The sequence below is a fragment of the Lytechinus pictus genome, chromosome 4, assembly GCF_037042905.1.
Source record: "Lytechinus pictus isolate F3 Inbred chromosome 4, Lp3.0, whole genome shotgun sequence".
NCBI classification, from domain to species: Eukaryota; Metazoa; Echinodermata; class Echinoidea; order Temnopleuroida; family Toxopneustidae; genus Lytechinus; species Lytechinus pictus.
Genome location: NC_087248.1, coordinates 2,193,802 through 2,212,713, shown reverse-complemented (window position 1 = coordinate 2,212,713; position 18,912 = coordinate 2,193,802). Strand labels below are relative to the sequence as shown.

General features: G+C 37.8%; 1 protein-coding gene across 1 annotated transcript; it reads left to right on the top strand.

Annotated features, from left to right (window-relative positions):
- The first annotated feature begins 6,195 nt into the window (after positions 1 to 6,195).
- On the top strand, positions 6,196 to 18,447 carry LOC129259713 (calcineurin subunit B type 1-like). Its single transcript, XM_064098066.1, has 5 exons — positions 6,196 to 6,368; positions 13,076 to 13,136; positions 13,875 to 14,117; positions 14,971 to 15,155; positions 16,150 to 18,447. The coding sequence occupies exons 1-5, from the start codon at positions 6,366 to 6,368 to the stop codon at positions 16,207 to 16,209; spliced, it is 552 nt and encodes a 183-aa protein (XP_063954136.1). The 5' UTR covers positions 6,196 to 6,365; the 3' UTR covers positions 16,210 to 18,447.
- The last annotated feature ends 465 nt before the right edge of the window (positions 18,448 to 18,912 follow it).

The following is an 18,912-nucleotide window of genomic DNA, read 5'->3' as shown; positions in this document are numbered from 1 at the left end:
GGGGCACTTGACCCAAAAATTCCCCGTAGGAAAGTGCCGTTTTCAAAATGAAATACCCTTTTTAAATCCGTTTAGAACATCCTTTTAAAAATTCAAATTCTGTCGATTTGTAAGCTATGAACAACCCAGCTCCTTTCAACACGATATGCCGTCTGCTGGGCTTTGACGTTTGTGCCGTTTCCTAATATACATACGACGCGGGTCGGATGATATTAAAATCAAGGAGACCTGCTAGGGCCTGCTAGTAACTTAAAACTGTCAGTATTTTGTCCCTACCGATAATGCTTAAAATATGGCGGGCATGCGTCTCCTGAATCGTAATTGGTCGTGGTTGCCGCGCCGGTTGTCCCGAAGATTTGGACGATGATGACGACACGTGATTCATTAAGCCAACCCATCAGTGATCACCATATGCCCAAATTGAACTGAAAAGAAAAGAAAAAAATGAAATTTACAGCGAATTGGTTAGGACATGTTTAGTTGTAAACCTCTAAATTTCATGGTATATGAAATAAATGACCAGCCAATCATTGGGGATATATTTAAACCTTAAAGGCTTCAATTGTTATCCTTTGAGATTTAAGAATGTATCTTTATGATTAAAACTTAACACAGAGAACAACTAGTAACCAAGAAGATTTATAAATCAATCAATATAAACTATTTTGTACCCGTCATAGCATGTATCCTGTTCTAGTAGGATCCATGGTCATAGTGATCATCAGTGTTAAAACATGGGTCCTACTATCCATGGTAAAAACAACCTCCTTGGCAGTGGCGTACCTAGGATTTTTCACAGGGGGGGCAAGACCGTCCGCCAAAAAATTTGACAAGCAAAAAAAAAAAAAAAAAAAAAAAGGTCTTCAATCAAAAATGAAGGATTTCGTACCCAAAAAAAATTTGACAAGCAAAAAAAAAAAAAAAAAAAAAAAAGAGCTTCAAGCTCGTCAGGGGGGCAATAAAGGTCTTCAAGCTCGTCAGGGGGGGGGGGGCAAAAAGGTCTTTCAAGCTCCTCAGGGGGGGGCAGGGATACGTCCTTTGCATGGGTTGTGGCTCGTCAGGGGGGACAGACTGCCCCCTCTGCCCCCCCCCGTGGGTACGCTAGTGCTCCTTGGTCATATTTTCTGTCTGATTCTATATAATTTGCTTGATCAGTTATTGTCAATTTCACTATTCAGTTTTACTGTTAAACAATTAAAGGAGAATGTAGGTCTATGTATCCTAGTTTGGAATGCCAATCAGTAACACGTAAATAATTGTGATATTATTGACTCTCCAGCCCAGACTAAGAAACGCTTTGAATGATTAAAAAACTAAATCATAAATTTAAACGTGTCGTAAACTTTATGTTTTTATGCTAAGGCCGGGGTAATAATAATAACAACGCGCCTCGGACTAGAATATTTCTAGATTGATGGCGCTATATAAATGCCTATTATTATTATTATTATCACAGACTTAAAATCTGTAGCAATTATATAAATATTGATTGAATAGAGTTTAAAAACTTAATGAAACCTTTAAGAAAAAAACTTCAATCGAGATTTAAAATGCCATACTGGATGGCACGCGAGTGGCACGTGCGACCTGGTGGTCGAGGCGTCATGGCCGGATGCCGTCCGCCTTCCATTGTTTAGAGACTCCACCCTTATCATGCTTTTAGATGGGCGAATCACGGAGGAGTGCGGATTATGAAAAAGAAGAGAAGGGGTGGAAAAGGGAGGTGAGAGAGAGAGGGGGAGAGAGAAGGGGAGAGAGATGGAGTGGGAGGGGGAGACAGGGGGGGGGGGAGAGAAGGGGGAAAGAATGATGGAGAAATGCAGACGTGGAAAAGTGGTAGTGACGTGGTGGTTGAAGGGGATGTGATAAGTGAAGAATATGACGATGGTGGAGGTGGGGTAGTGGAAAGGCCTATTGCATCGAATCGGTGGCACGCGACTGCCTGCAAAGGCGGGGTCATTAAAATCTTATATCATCCTCATTCCCACCTCATTCGATCCTCGCTACCCCTCTTGGATGGACGTCTGCCATTTCAGTCTGGTTTTAGAGCTGGTAGTTGAGCCTCATTTGAACTTCGAAAATCATCAGAATTCCAATCATTTTCTCTGTTGTGACTGTCACTATTCATACTTAACTCTACAAAGAGTTACGATAATTATACCTGTAGACTTACAAGATAGAAGGCCAGTTTTCGGCGATTCTAATAATCGACTGGGAAGAAGATGGTGAGAGACTTGTCATCACCTATCTCTGATTCGGGAGCGGAACTCAGTGACGACAGCATGTCTGTGAACTCGATCTTCGATTCATTCTACTCGAAATCATCCTATTGCAAAACGTCTCCTGATGATGGTGCCGACGACGACGATGGATTACGAATAGGGGCCGACGACCACAATCCGACCGGAAACCTGAGAGCAATGACGGAAGAAAGACTGAACGAACTCCAAAGCCGAGGTTTGTCGAGTTTGATGATGGATGGGGTTGGAATGACGTCAGGGGTTGACGAGGTCGAGATGATGTCAAACGAAGACCAGCAAACCCTGAGGTTAAAGATCAATAGTCGAGAGCGAAAGAGGATGCATGATTTGAACAAGGCATTGGATGGTTTACGGGAGGTCATGCCTTACGCCCAGGGACCCTCGGTCAGGAAACTCTCAAAGATGTCAACCTTACTCTTGGCAAAGAATTATATCTTGATGTTACGTAATAATATGGAGGAAATGAGGCAGCTCGTGAATGATGTCTATCGGGGCCGCGGTCGAACACTGCCATCATTTAGTCAGCCTGGACATCAACCACACCGGCATGAGATCCGCGATGTCGCAGCTCCGCATCTTACACGAGATTATCCTGAACACCATCGCCCTGTTCATCCCGCCAACACCACCACGATACCGACTTCGACTTCTCCACTTTCTTCTCTAAAACTATATCCGAAAGATAATAGACCTGGATTAAGCTATCAAGCTCCAAAGCCTCCATCTGTAATGATTCCTGGTAAGGAAAGTCATAACGAGACACCATCATCGGATTCCTTCGTGAACCGAGTGTCGATGCCGACGTTGAGCTCACTTCCTCGTAATGAACATTCATCTCCTTTCAAACGCGTTTTACCGACACAACCATCGATGTCTAAACTTTCACCAACATCGCCTCACTTAAAGAATCATAGGATTTCAACTAACCCATTGAAACGCCAGTTGTATGACTCGAGGACATCGTCAGCATCATCGATGGGGCCATTGTCGCTTTCATCGTCTTCCAAGTCGAGTCTACCGCTGAGACCGTCAGCGTTGCTGCCGCTAAGCTTCGACCTAGCAAATAACCATCACCTCAATCACCCTCGCAATGCACCTCCTGCTCATCATCATCTTCACCTCCAACATCAATCTGACCGTCATCATCAACCATCACTTGATCCTCGTACGTCCGATGTCGTCGATAGAGTTAAGATATCGGGTGTGGACAAACCGTGGAGTGCATCGACGGGTTCGTTACCGTGTGCCTGCGTCCAATGTGTGAAGCCGTATAGCGGTGTGGCGCCTGTATCACATTGAACCACTGAAGAAAACGTATAACATGTATAATCTACTGACTTTTGACAGGTCTATATCCTCCACATAATATAACATTATTACATCAAATTGTCTTTTGATGATAATTGGCCATGAACATGATGAATGGAGGAAAATACCATGAATTTTTAACGCGCGACCATTCCGAAAGATTGTTTTTTTTACATTGGGGAAATAAATGGACAACACTTTTTTTAAATATTTATTATGGGCAACGCTTTGTATATTTCGATTTCATCATTTTAACAGGTGGATATTTGCACATTTTTTATGAATATTTATTTTTTATGTTCACGTTTCATGATCACAAATCTAATGAATAAAAAAAAACTTCTTGAATGTGACTTAATCCATTAATAACTATTATAATGATCATTATATTTTAATCGGGCCTGTATGTTCCGTTTCATAAAGACTTTTTATAATAAGAATACTAGAATACTATTCAAATTGAATGAGTAGCTTTATTGCTAATTGATATTTTATTGTGAAATGGGCCTCTGCTGATAATCTTCTATTAAATGGCAAGCAGTCAAATCTTGGAAGCATTAACGCATTTTATAAGAAAGATGAACAGTGGTTTATTTGTGTATATTCAGGTAATTTCAATGCTTTCGATTTTTTCATTGTTAGTTCTTATAATTACAAAAGAGTAGTAATTAAATGCCACAAAAATCCCTTTTTTTGTTAATGGAATTTTCAACGACATTTATGAGTTGCATTGATTTCTGTAAATGTTTAACCCTTGGATCGTCCCGGGATCGCCTTTTATTTTTATGATATTGCTATATTGTTTCTTCTTCTTTTTCAGTGTTGAAGGGGGCGGGGGAGGGGAGCAATAACCGAATCTTTAATCAAAATACCCGACAGGTCATGGGTAAACAGTAGTTATCCGAAAAGTTTTAAGATGTAACAACTTCCATTATTTAAAGGACAAGTCCATCCCAACAAAAAATTGATTTGAATAAAAAGAGAAAAATCCAACAAGCATAACACTGAAAATTTCATCAAAATCTGATGTAAAATGAGAAATTTATGATATTTTTAAGTTTTGCTTAATTTCACACAATAGTTATATGCACATTCCGGTCGGTATGCAAATGTGGAAACTGATGACATCACTCACTCACTTTTTCTTTTGTATTTTATCATAAGAAATAGGAAATATTCTAATTTTCTCCTTATTGTCCTGTGAAACAAAGTTTTATTTCTCACTAAACATGTGGAATTACCATTGTTTAACATTCATATGGTTCAGTCGAGTTGGTCCTTATTGTCAAATCTGTAAAAATTGAAATATTGTAGAATTAAAACAATAAAAAACAAAAGAAATAGTGAGTGAGGGACATCAACGATTCTCTCATTTGCATGTGACTAACTATTTTGTGAAAAATACGCGAAGCTTTAAAATGTCAAAACTTTCTTATTTTACATCCGACTCTGATTAAATTGTCAGCATTATGCTTGTTGGATTTTTCTCTTTTATTCAAATAAACTTTTTGTTGGAGTGGACTTGTCCTCTGATTGGCTGTAAAGCACTGTTACTACGGTACGTACGATATTAAAAGGAGAAAAGGGGAAGGGGATAGAAGATGGAGAAGAGAGTGAGGAAGTGGAAATTTGAAAGGTGGGCGAGGGCGGGGTTCATAAGAAATGATGAAACTAAAGCCGTTTTCAAGGATCATCCTAAGTTGATTTCCTGTCTAGGAAACTAATCTTCTTACTTGATGAACATAATGAAGATAATAATAGGCAAACTATGGATTCAGCAGACGAGAAGATAGAGGGAAAGAGGAATGGAAACTAGAAAAAAAAATTCAAGTATGCATGAAACGTGCTTTTTTTTAAAGGCCTATACATAGCAGGGGCCGCGGAACGGTTTTCAAAGTGGGGGGGGGGGGCTGACCATGCTAAAAATCACAATCATATGGTCATTTTTACGTTTTTGTACACAGTTTTGGAAAAAAAATGGGGGGCTGAAGCCCCCCCCCCCCAGCCCCCCCGGTTCCGCGGCCCCTGCATAGGCTTATTATTCTGAAAGCATTGGCCTTGGCGGCCTTTCGGGGGCATTGGAATCCCCGTCCCCTCGGCAAAAAAAGTTTTACGAGTATGAACAAAAAGGAAAATAAAGGGAGAAAAAGAAGGAAACGGAAAGAAAGAAATTGAGAAACATGAAAATATTTTCTAAATATTTTGGAAAATTCACCAAATTAGATTTTCATTCGAAAAAGGTCAAAATTTTCACTCGTTTTTTTTGTGTGTGAGATAACTGTTATAATTATTAGGAGCACCATTGGCTGCGGAAGCCACAAATTTTAGGGGGGACCAGCACACAACTTTTTGACAAGCAAAAAAAAAAAAGTTATCAACCACAAATTAAGGGGGGATCGTCCCCCACCTAAAATTTAGGGGGGGGGGGGACACGCCCCCCCCATCCCCCCGCTTCCGCCGCCTATGAGGAGCACTGGGGTAATGGGGTAGAATAGATGAAAAGTTACTCAAAGATTAAAGGGCTGTGGACTGGACATGTACTAGTATTTTAAGATGGAAGAGTAGAGTAGGCCTAGATCATAGATTAAAGCGAGATACTCGCCGCCCTGGGAGAACGCCCTCAAATGCTGTTACGTTGACAACCAAGGAAGCCTTTAGTTTAAGTTTTGCCTGGCCCTCCGTCCGATATGATATTCAAGTATGAAATGATTCAGACGATGTGATCAACATTTTATTATCAAATAGATCCTTGTCCCTAGATTGGCTTTGTGTGTGCCAAGGTATGCTGGCTTGAAAATGGTAAGAAAATGTACAAATATCTGCAAAATTACTTGTGAAATAAATGCCTTGGCGCAAACATTAACATGTTTCCCACATACTCATTTTGGTGTAGGTAGCCTGGAGGCTTCTGGGGAGTAAAAGTCATCTACGTAACGTAGGCTTACTCCCCATGAAGCCCACTCATTCAATGAACAAGGTTATGATATAACCTTGTTCTCAGTTATATCTCCATGTGTGGCAAAATAAGGATAGCAATGTTTGGCTTATTTTCTCTTTTTCTTTGGGACAAAGTCACAAATGCTTGATTTTTTTACACTGACAGTTTCCATTACACCTAGGCCTATTCGTCTGGATCTGGATCTGGATGTATACGATGCAGGGCCCTTCTGGGCATAAACGCATCGGGTACTTGACCTGGATTTTGCCGGGACCGGCAGGTGCAATACACCGGGTGAACACCCTACTCTTTGACGAATAGTGTATTGGTTTTAACGTGCATAGGTTGTACCAGCTCTCCTATACACGGGACCAACATTTGCGTCCTTTCCGATGGACGGAGTGTTTTCCAACTGTATTCACACCTGCACTGAATACAGTGGTGAGGCACGCTAACACACAACGCTATAGCATCAGACTTTTTTTGTTAGACGCGTTTCGGCATGAGCGGGACTCGAACCCCTCACGTTGAGATCTACGATCTTATCCGAAACATGCGCTCTAACCGACTGAGCTACGCTGCCTCGTCATACAATTTGGCCCTTAACGGCTTAAGTAAATTTGATTCTTTAAATTATTTTTTTCTTAAAGGAGAAATATATTGAAAATTGTAAAAATGGAGAACCATATATCAAATCAAAGGAGAAAATAAGGGGAACACGATGGTGTACACAATTTATCATGGAGACCGATGGAACTCAGTTAAGGACGTTCCACAGTTATATTTGTGCGCATTATGATCTGCGCATAGTTTACACTCTGCGCGCTGACGTCACAATGGATGAACAGGTGATTAATTAGCTGCGGGTATGAGCTGATTTTTCTCATCTTCTGCACTTAAACTGCAGATCCGATGCGTTATTTCATGAAGCTAAAAAATTGAATTATTCCATGGACCATTCAAAAAAATATTCTCTACAATTTCAAAATACTTTACTCTGCAGTGCTGCCAAGAATCACGAATATTACCCCGAGTTTGAATAAATGGTAGAGTGGTTTTGATTTGTTCTTCACATAGATACTAAGCATTCGGCCCATTTTTGGTGTTTTAAAAAGCGCATTTGCTCTAATAAAAATGCTGATAGTTTAAAAACAAGCACATGAACCCCTATTTTTTAATGTTTGTACCTCTTAGGTATACCTTCCTCTACAACTCTGCAAATTTTGGTGAAAATGACATGGATTTTTAATAAAGTGCAGCATTTATTGTACGTTTGTAGTTTGTTACTGAAATTTTACATTTTTTAGATTGGGATTTTGTTATCTTTTACGCCATTTTTAAGAACTGACAGTGCTGTTAAACTTAAAATTGCAAACAAATAGCACTATTAATAGATTCTCCATTCTAACGATACAATTATGAACTCTCTTGCGAAATTTGATGACTTTTTCATGTATTTTGACTGAGTAATGGAGGTTTAAACTCATTGTAGTAATCTTGGGCGGTCTAAAAATGCCAAATTCTTTTGAATGCGCAATTCTTAAGAACATCAATTTGGGTGAACTTTGAAGCTCTATAGCAAAAAATCAAGCACATGGACCTATGTTAATTTTTGCATATTTCGAATATTAAGGTTCTAAAGTATCTATGTGCAAAGTTTGGTGAAAATGACATGGATTTCACTTTAACTGTGGAACGTCCTTAATTGAGAGTTTAAAGTTCTCTCTCTGAATGCTTCAAACACGCAGAATTACGTCCGCGAAATTGGGGATTTTTTATGACGTCACTTTCTGTACGAGAGGCGTGATTGGCTCTCCCACATGAAGCTCCACTTGCATGCAAAACCTGTTGCGAGGGTACGTTTTCTCCACATTGTCACTGAATACTTCGATCACGAAATGAAAGAAAACCGAGAATTTTATCTAGATTTGGATTTTCAAATTGATGATTTTGAAGATGAAGAGAATGATGATGAAGTGAACAACAAAGTGACGTAGTTGGGGGTAAATTGGGAGAATCGATGATGAGGAGTTGGACAATTCAACTTGCAACACGATCACTAGACCAAAAGCTTCAGTCTCTGTATTTTGGTTGTTCCGCTGAACTACGTTGGCTCCACTCACCATACATAGACTGAAGGGGATGGGGCCCCGTACCTACAGCCAACGTATAGTGAACTAGCGTTTTATAGATCGCGATTTAAAACTGTTTTTTAAGCAAAATTGAAAGTTTCATGGTTTCCATTATCAGGGAAATATAAATAAATTAAGTAATTGCATACCTTGGGCCGGAGTTATTGAAAAAAATCCTCTGGATGATTGAGAAATCTGTCATCTAAGACATTTTCACCTGACCTGACGGTTTTTCTTGCAAGTTGCCATCTTGAATGACGTCATTATCGTATTAACTTAATGTCTCGAATTGATATATCGCGATTATAACTAGTACTAGTGCTAGTGTAACTAGTATCGTTTATCTTCGGTTTCGTTCGCATCTGGAGCAGATCGTATAATATCGAAAGCAATATCGATATCACATTCGTGATTGTTGACGTTCGTTTGTAAATATTTATAGTTTGGCTGCCATTTTGACCATTTTTATCGTGTTCAACCCAATTAAACATCGGTAAAGTATATTTTTCATGCCTTTTTCATCTATATCGTTTAAAGTATTTAAATGTTAAAACATGAAGTTTTAAAAGTTTGTTATTTATACATCCTTAGATTGTAAATTCGATGTGTAAAATTACATCAAACTTTGGACTGTGAATTGACAAAAGGGAGGGAATGAGAACACATGCGAGCCCACACGTACACCCTACCGTCGGTAAATGGAGATTACAGTAAAATGTCAGAAATTGTTGAATAAATCCCCAGAAACTACGGTTATTCCTGTCTACACGATCACATGCCGATTCGCTACCAACTCATGCAGCTGCTAAGTGCTAGCTACACCGCGCATGCCAAATTGAATTCACGAAAATGACTTGCCACACTGTCCAGACAGAGTCTCTTACTTCTGTGACTATGAAGAAGGAAAATAATGATAAAACTGTACTTACAAATAAGTGAATGTAATCCGAACCTGAAGGCAAATCAACTCAACGAATAGCAGCAGACGATATGCACCGATGATAAACTTCATGTGGCTGGGATAGATTGTCACTCGTTCTGTTAGATGTAATTTTTATCTCATTAATTTGACAAAATTACAAAACTCGGGGAATTATTCATCTATATAAAAATATAGTAACATCTCGTATAATTTTTAAATTACGATAAAACGTTTTTTGAAGGAAAACGTTGAGGTAAATTGAAATTAGATGTAAAAGATCCCCAACATGCGTAGCTTGATTGAGAGCTGTGCAACACGTGCATAGATCTACTCTCTCAGCCAAGGCGAGCAAGCAATACGGCATGTTTGTGATTTTGATTACGATCACATATACGAGCTTTTAAAAGGTTTTATCGTAATTTAAAAAATAATACGAGATGTTACTATATTTTTATATAGATAAATAATTCCCCGAGTTTCGTAATTTTGTCAAATTAATGAGATAAAAATTACATCTAACAGAACGAGTGACAATCTATCCCAGCCACATGAAGTTTATCGTCGGTGCATATCGTTTGCTGCTATTCGTTGAGTTGCCTTCAGGTTCGGATTACATTCACTTGTTTGTAAGTACAGTTTTATCATTATTTTCCTTCTTCATAGTCACAGAGGTAAGAGACTCTGTCTGGACAGTGTGGTAATTCATTTTCATGAATTCAATTTGGCCCGCGCGGTGTAGCTAGCACTTAGCAGCTGCATGAGTTAGGTAGCGAATCGGCATGTGATCGTGTTGCAAGTTGAATTGTCTGACTCATCATCATCGGCGTAATTCCCCAATTTACCTCCAACTACGTCACTTTGTTGTTCATTTCATCATCATTCTCTTCATCTTCAAAATCATCAATTTGAAAATCCAAATCTAGATAAAATTCTGGGTTTTCTTTCATTTCGTGATCGAAGTATTCAGTGACAGTGTGGAGAAAACGTACCCTCGCAACATGTTTTGCATGCAAGTGGAGCTTCACGTGGGAGAGCCAATCACGCATGTCGTACAGAAAGTGACGTCATCAAATTCAAGTCAATTCAGAGACCGATGCGAGGCATATTTCGGAGAGGCATTTTGAGCGTTTTTTAATCGGCGATTTTCACCTTATGTATTATTTTCGTTATTTTTTAATGACCCACTGATAATCCCCACATCATTACCTTTCCATTGACATATAATAAGACCATATTCATAATTAATATAGTTCTCCTTTAATTAAAAATGGAGATAAAAAAATGAAAATTTTCTTGCCATATTATTTTCCACCAATAGAGGGCGTACACAAAAATATGCCCCAAATTCAAGTTTTTGAGCGCTCTAGAGTCTAGTGAATACAAAAATTATTCCCAAGTTACTTATGTAAAATAAATTGCAACTATGGAAATTAGTAATTTTGGTCACAAAAATGATATTTTCATGATTTTTTAAAGTGTGTGCTCTGTACAGCATCGGCATGCCATAGTCCTACCTGTAGATTCCCCACAGGCAGGGTGGTTGCAGTGAACAAGTGATGAAGCCTGGGATTGATATCCTTACCTGCCTGTGCAGGAGAGGAATTCCCACGCCGAAACTAAAAAATATTTGTTTCGGTCGATAAATATAAAATAATGATATTTATCGACCGAAACAAATATTTTACGATTCGTGATATTTATCGGCCGATGCAAGTATTTTTAAAATCTAAGTTGCAGCTCTACTCGCGTGTGGTATCTAGGTATCGATAACAAAAGACTCCAAAATGGCGACGTAAACAGACTGGGTACCGGTCAGTGAACACTTGTGCTCTTAATTTTTAAAATTTACTTACTACTATTTATTTCATAATTAGGAATTTTATTAAAAATTGGGGGTAAATAGTGTTTTGGCCCATGTACGTTAGTTTAGGCGCAAAACAAAACGGAAAATTTGTGATTTAGGTTTAGTTTTGGCGTGGGAATTCCTCTCCTGCACAGGCAGGTATGGATATCAATCCCAGGCTTCATGGGGAGTAAGCCTACGTATAGTAGATGACTTTTACTCCCCAGAAGCCTCCAGGCTAGGTGTAGGGCCTAGTGCACTCAGTCAAGGGTGGGCAACACTCACACGTATTGCGAGGTTAGTATATATATGATGGTGGTTCCCAAGTCTGCGCACCTAACAATTAGAGTTAAGATTTAACATGAATTTCTTTTTATTTCACAATATTTCTTTCAGTTAATAATGTTCCTTATATTATTATGAGTAAGTGTACCAAATTCCCATAAAAATTTGAAAGAAATACAAATAGATCTAGTAATAATAGGAATTTTTTGGAAAAAAACCTTGGGCAGTCATTTTCAGATTGAAAAAAAAATGGTACCCCATGTCTGCGCACCCATTCACTTTGCACACGATTCTGGGATTTTGATGAGAAAGGCTGCATTTTGAGGTCGTCACATGAAATGCCCTAAATTCACTATTTTCCCACCATTTTGAGTCAGATTTTTAAAATGAATATCTGTTGCATGTGTAAAGTCTGTGTTCGTTGCGTATCTTATTTTACTAGAATCGTAAAAATACGCGTGTGCGCAGACAAGGGGGACTGCGCAGACTTGGGGGATCTTGCCATATACTAAATGCCAATGGCACCAGATTTGTGCTGTAGACATGTGTAAAAAGTCAATGGGTGAATTTGCCTCAAATTTTCATTCTATATTTTGAGTGAACAATGTAATTGAATGTAGCATTTACTAGCAACACCTTCAAAAGTTGATAATTATCTATCATTAAATGAGACATGTTTCCATGGGTTGGCTCCTCACAGAGGCTCAAACAGTCTAGCTCTAGGTCAGCATAAAGACTTAAAAATGCCTATTTTCAGCCACTAGCCCATACAGTATAGCCTATGGGGATGGGCCAAAATGCTGTATGCATTTCCAGACACATTTTATGGAGCATTTAAGCCTTATTTTTCTCTATTTAGGAAATTTTATGGTAAGTTTTGAGCAATGTTTTTACATTAAAGTGATGCTTTTTAGTAGAAATGCTGTTTTGTCTTTTCGTTGTTCTACCCACCCTGGTCCAGAGGCAGTAGCCAGGAGGCTTCTAGAGAGTAAAGTTCATTAACTAACATATGCTTACTCTCCAAGAAGCCAGGGATTGCATCCCATTCATCTGCGTGTATCACCAAAAAACCTGAAACTTTTGCCCCCGAGATTTCTACTTTCCTTCTAAAACTTAAAAGATCTGGCCCTAAAAATGGGATACAACTTCATTTCCGACATTTCTACGCTATCGATTTCATAGTCAAACAAGCGTCCGTAACGTTGGCGAAGAACAATGAGAAACAAGATGGCGGCGTAACATTGGGAAAGTCTCCCCCGTCTTTCCATAATATTTTTCTCATTTTTTAATGAATTCTTGTTTAAAAATTAAATCGATAGCGTAGAAATGTCGGAAATGAAGTTACCTCACGTACTATTAATTCAATACAATGTTTTTGCATTGCAGGGCAATTCAGATTCTATTCTCACACCAGAAAAGCTTGAAGATATTGAAGAGCAGTCACATTGTAAGTTACAAAATAAACAAGAAAAGTGTAATAGGTTTGAAGAAATATAAAATGAGTTAAATATTGTCATGATGTCATGCAACAAAACACAAGATTTGCATTTCATTGTTTCTTCCCCGAAATGATAAAATGTTATTTAACATTCAGACCAAGTTTTATTTTGATAGTTGAATTTATATTAAAACAATCTTCAAATTGGGAACAAATAATCCACTAAAAAACAGACAAAACTGTTTTTTAATTTCTGATGCTGATACTTATCTATCATTAATTGATAACTGTATGACTGTTGAAATTAAATATTTCTCTTTAAAGAAAGGCAACTCAATGGCTGACTTACTTATTGGCAAGAATATTGTGGGGTTTTTTAAATGAAATCATATTGATTTTTTAAAGGATTCCAACTTCCAGGTGATTTTCAAAGTATGAATATTGAAACTTGTGTTCTTTAGAATTTTGAACTCCAAACTTTTATCTTCATTTTATGCTTTTTATTTTTAGTTTGGACACAAGGAAAAGAGAAGGGGGGGGGGTGGAGCTAAATCTAAAATGTTACAAGTTAAGACGAAAAAGTGCATAGCTAGATGCAATAATTCATCTTTTAGAATTGGAACTACTTGAATTTGTATGAGAATTTGATCATTCCAATAACCTGTTTATGTTTGTTACTGTTTGTTGAAGATCATTTGACATTACTAACTCTTAAATTTTGTTCTTCTTCATCTGTCTAATCTGTAGTTGACGAGAGGGAGATCAAATTTCTGCTGAAGACTTATGCCAAACTGGATCCCTCCCCCAATGGCGAGGATGGCATCCCCGTGGAATCTTTTCTCTCCCTCTACATCTTTGCTGGCAATGAGCTAGCAAGGAGAGTGGCTATGAAGCATGCCACTGGACCAGACCGTACCATTCAACCAGAGGGGTTTCTCATGTCTTTGTCAGTGTTGTGCAAGAAAGCAGATTATCGTGAGAAAAGCAAAGGTAAATTGCATGTCCTGTAAGCTGGTTTTTAAAAAAGACGTTTGCATTTTAGTTCATTTTTTATTTTAAGCTTAAGTCCACCCCAGAAAAATGTTGATCTGAATGAATAGAGAAAAATTAAACTTGCAAAACGCTGAAAATGTCATCAAAATTGGATGTAAAATGAGAAAGTTACGACATTTTAAAGTTTTGCTTATTTTTCATAAAATAATGATGTACAACTCAATGAAACAGTTGATGATGTCCCTCACTCACTATTTCTTTTGTTTTTTATTGTTTGAATTATACAATATTTCATTTTTTATAGATTTGGCAATAAGGACCAACTTGACTGAATCATATAGTATTGATCAATGCTCATTCCACATGTTCAGGGAGGAATTGATCGTTGTTTCACTCGACAATGAGGAGAAAAATAGAATATTCCCTATTTCATATAATAAAATACAAAAGAAATAGTGAGTGGATGACGTCATCAGTCTTCTCATTTGCACACCGACCAGGATGTGCATAAAACTGTTTTGTGAAATTAAGCAAAACTTTAAAATGTCATAACTTTCTTATTTACATCTGATTTTGATGAAATTTTCAGTGTTATACTTGTTGGATTTTTATATTTTTATTCAAATCAACTTTTTGTTGGGGTGGACTTGTCCTGTAACATAATTTTCAAAGTATAATATAAATTCTCCTTGTTTTCACCTGCTCATTCTCCCTTCTTTTTAGCTCTCATTGGTCAGAAAAAAAATGATATACATAATCTTGAAATAAAAAATGAACATTGATTTACAATGACTTACAGTCTCTACTTAAAATGAATAATCATATTCTTTTTTTCACCTTGCAATGATAGCCCTTTTTGATGCGCTGGACGTAAACAAAGAGGGACTTCTCGGATTTGAGCAGCTCTTCAGTCTATACAAAGGCATGTTTACCCCTGCATTGATGGATGACCAGATAACAGAGGCTGTGATTGGTGCATTGCAGAAGGTCAGAGGTGAACATCCTGGCACTATATCATACCAAGAATTTCTAAGGGTATGTAATAATATGTATTTATAATTTCAGTCAATTTTCTCTGATGCTACTCTGTTGTTTAAATTTATCAGGGATAGTAGGATGATTAAATTTCAACCACATGAGCAGAGTCGACAGACCAGTAATGAAAAATTATATTTCCTTATAGTACAATGACCTATGCTTTAGTGAAGGATAAAGGCTTATTCATTGTGTAGCATGGCAGAAGATAAGTCAGAATATATGTGTTTGTGAAGTCAGTGGAGATGGGCCTCTCTCTTCCTCCAGACCATCACATCTCATTTGCTTTTCATTAATTTTAAGGATTTCATCTCATCTCATGAAAATTACTCTACTCTCATCTTCAATTTCTTGCCTTTCATTTTCCTCTTGCTATCTTTCATTTTCAAAAGTTCCTTGTCTATTTCACTTCATTCCACCATCCAAATAATGAGTTCTATTCAGGATTGAATCGTTAACCAAGGACCTCCATATAATGTGTACAATCATGCAAATTTCAAGCCTTGATGTAGAAATGTTGCAGAGGACAAGGGCTGGCTGCTAATGGTTGTAGACTGATCTACCAAACATTTTATTCCTTTACTTTATCTTTCCATGATATCTTCCGCTTGCCGCAGCCTCTCATTCCACCATTTCCTATCATGCCTGTCCATTTTCCATTACAGCTTTAATGGATATTTCTATGTGTAGTAAGGATCATGTAATCAATCTAACAGAACCTAACAGAATGACCACCAATTTATTCAAATGTATGAATGAATGTTATTCGCCATGAGATTCTGATAGTAGATCTAAGATGGTTTAATTTGCTGCAATAAACAGCTCCTTATGCAAGACATTCTGACAGATAGTCTTTTCTCCAAGTGTGTGCCCTCGTCTGCTTATCTGTGTTGATAATTTTCAGCATATTCAATTTTCAGAATACATATAAGTTTACCAATGTATTTCCCTTATAATTTTCTATGGATACCTTCTGCATGTTTTATGTTATCAGATGGTATCACCATCAGAGCTGAAGAGGAAGATGACGATTGATATTCCTCTACCAACCTGAACAAAGTTATGTTGCATATAGCTTCTTGGTATGAAAATCATAGCGACAACTGCTTCTCATGTGCTGCTGCTGCTTTTGATGATTATGATTGTGATGATGAAATATCACTGAAGGTGATTAATACCCCCGCCCCATGCCATTACCATGGTTATGCAGTTTGCAACACATTCAGAATACAAATCTTGCATGTCTTTACTCGGAGACGAATATTTGTCCCAACTTCCATGAGCACCGGCTTTGAACTGGGAAGTACACCTTTACCTTGTTATTGCAACGCTCTTTGTGGGTGATCCGTGTGTTTACTCCAGCGATTATTGATCCTGCTCTAATTCTGCTGAAGATTTATGAATAAGGTTAGGATTGTGATGGGGTTTATGATAAGGTTTTGGACAGTGATGGTGATGGTTTGTACCTGATCACTAAGGAAACATGATTGCTAGAAAGCAAAGATCCAGAGGACAAAAGGATTAACATCCTCTTCAAGGTACCTGGTGATGATGATAAATGCTTTTACCTTTTAGCTCACCAAGTGGGAATTCAATTAGGGCCATCGTTATGAGGCAACCTCAGAAAACTGGTTCAGAATAATGTTGGGGTTGAGGTTAAGGTTTATGTGCAGATTTTTCATAAAGAATAGTCCTTGCCAGAGGATTTATTGTGAAATATTTGCATGAACATATGAGTCAGTTGAATTGTTGTTCTTGTAGACTGCATTTCACTAACCTATCATATCTAATTTAATTTCATTTAATTTTGTTTCATTCTGTTTCACATCTATGTGCAAGCAAAAGACATTGTACATAATAAGTGTTGCATGAATCAATTGAACGAAAAACTACCGTCTAGTACCTAGTGGTGCTGGTTGCATAATATTACTGATTAATCTTGACAACTCTGGTTTTTGCCATTGACTTTAACACAGGAAGAAAAAAAAACTCTTGCAAAATATGATCTGAGTTTCTCTGGTAAAAAGTTTAATGCAACTGAGGCCATGTAGCTGACCATGTCTAATGCCATAGAAAATGGGTGATTTTTAGTCCAGTGTTGGTGTTGGTGTTTGAAGTAGAGTTTGGATTGCATTTCCTTGCTCCTAAACCTATTCACAATCCAGATCACAAAAATGACATCTCAACACCCAGTGAGTGACTTTTTGTTGGGACCATCTTAGTTCATTATGTTTGGTGCTATGCTCCTGAATGATTTAAAATCAAAAGCTTGGTTTTTACTTGCACTCGGCATAGCATGTTTTAATGTAAATTGCTATGTCTATCCATCACCACTTCTGAACTTCATGACACTCCTTCCAGTGGCTCACTTTATTCATCATCCCAGTATAGCTAACTGTATGAGCTGTCAAAGGGATTGCTACATCAAGTATCAAGTAAAAATTGACTAAACTCCCAACACCAAAAGGGTAACACTGAACTTAAATCACCCATAGTCTTGTCTACATCTCATATTGATAATTTTGGTGTTATTCTTGTTTGATTTTCACTTTTTATTGAAATCAACTCAATGGAAGGTATGCCACCTTCAGCAGGGTTTATTTTAGAATGGGTACCATGCATAAGTAATTACCGACGCATGGCCAGCCCTGCATCCGGTAAATTTGCCATGCGTCCAGTAATTACTTATGCATGGTTGTAAAAAAAAATTGAATTTTCGCCAAAAATTCCACTATTTCTCTAAAACAAATGATACACAGGTTTGTTTGTGCATTGGAAGGACTAGTGAGCATAGGCGGCGGAAGCGGGGGGGACAGGTCCCCCCCCCTAAATTTGAGGTGGGGGGACGGTCCCCCCCTAAGTTTTTAGTTTTTGCTTGTCAAATTTTTTACCTGTGTCCATCACTAAATTTCAGGTGGACCCCCCTAATTCTTTTTTGCTTCCGCCGCCAATGCTAGTGAGCATGCAGTAACTATGAAACCTAGTCTGTTTAAACAGTTCCATATAATTACCTTATGCTCACAAAACCTACCGATGGACTCACATGTGTGCATCGTTTGTATACTAAAACACTATTCAAACAGAGTGACCAGCTCAATGAGATTGAAACCAGCCATTGTAAAGGCCTCCACGCCCCGTATCACTGTTAGTCCAGGATAGGCCCCATAGACAAGGGGTCGAACCTTGTTTTTTTAGATACTGTATAAGCTGTAATTTTCGCGGGGGTTTTATTTTCGCGGATTTCGCGAATTGCCGATCGGCCGCGAATTTAACAACACGCGAAAATATTGACACACTTCTTAGTGCCAATGTCCCCAACAGCAAAGCTTTGCTATTGAAAACATACTGTGTAGTGAGAAAATGGTGATATGCACCTCTATATGTACAAAAAATAAGGCTTAGAAAGTACAGTTAGTGATTCAAAAAGTTAGCTAGAATTTCACTTTTTTTAATTTCTCAAACAAAATCAGAGCCTAAAGTATTTTCTAACATTATTTTATCAATATCTATACACTCACTGTAATATTAAAATGTATTTTCCATGAAATAATTTGATATTATTGTCATCTGATTGACTCTATACACACGTATTGGCAGCTACTAGTATTTGCATACTCATTAATATTCATAAGTCACATGACCAGAGCTTTTACAGGTGAAGATTCTGTTCACAAAATTCCACATTTTTGCACTTTTACCAACTTTTTGAAAAATTGATAGAACAAAACACAAATTCTAAAGATTGCTTAACCCTATA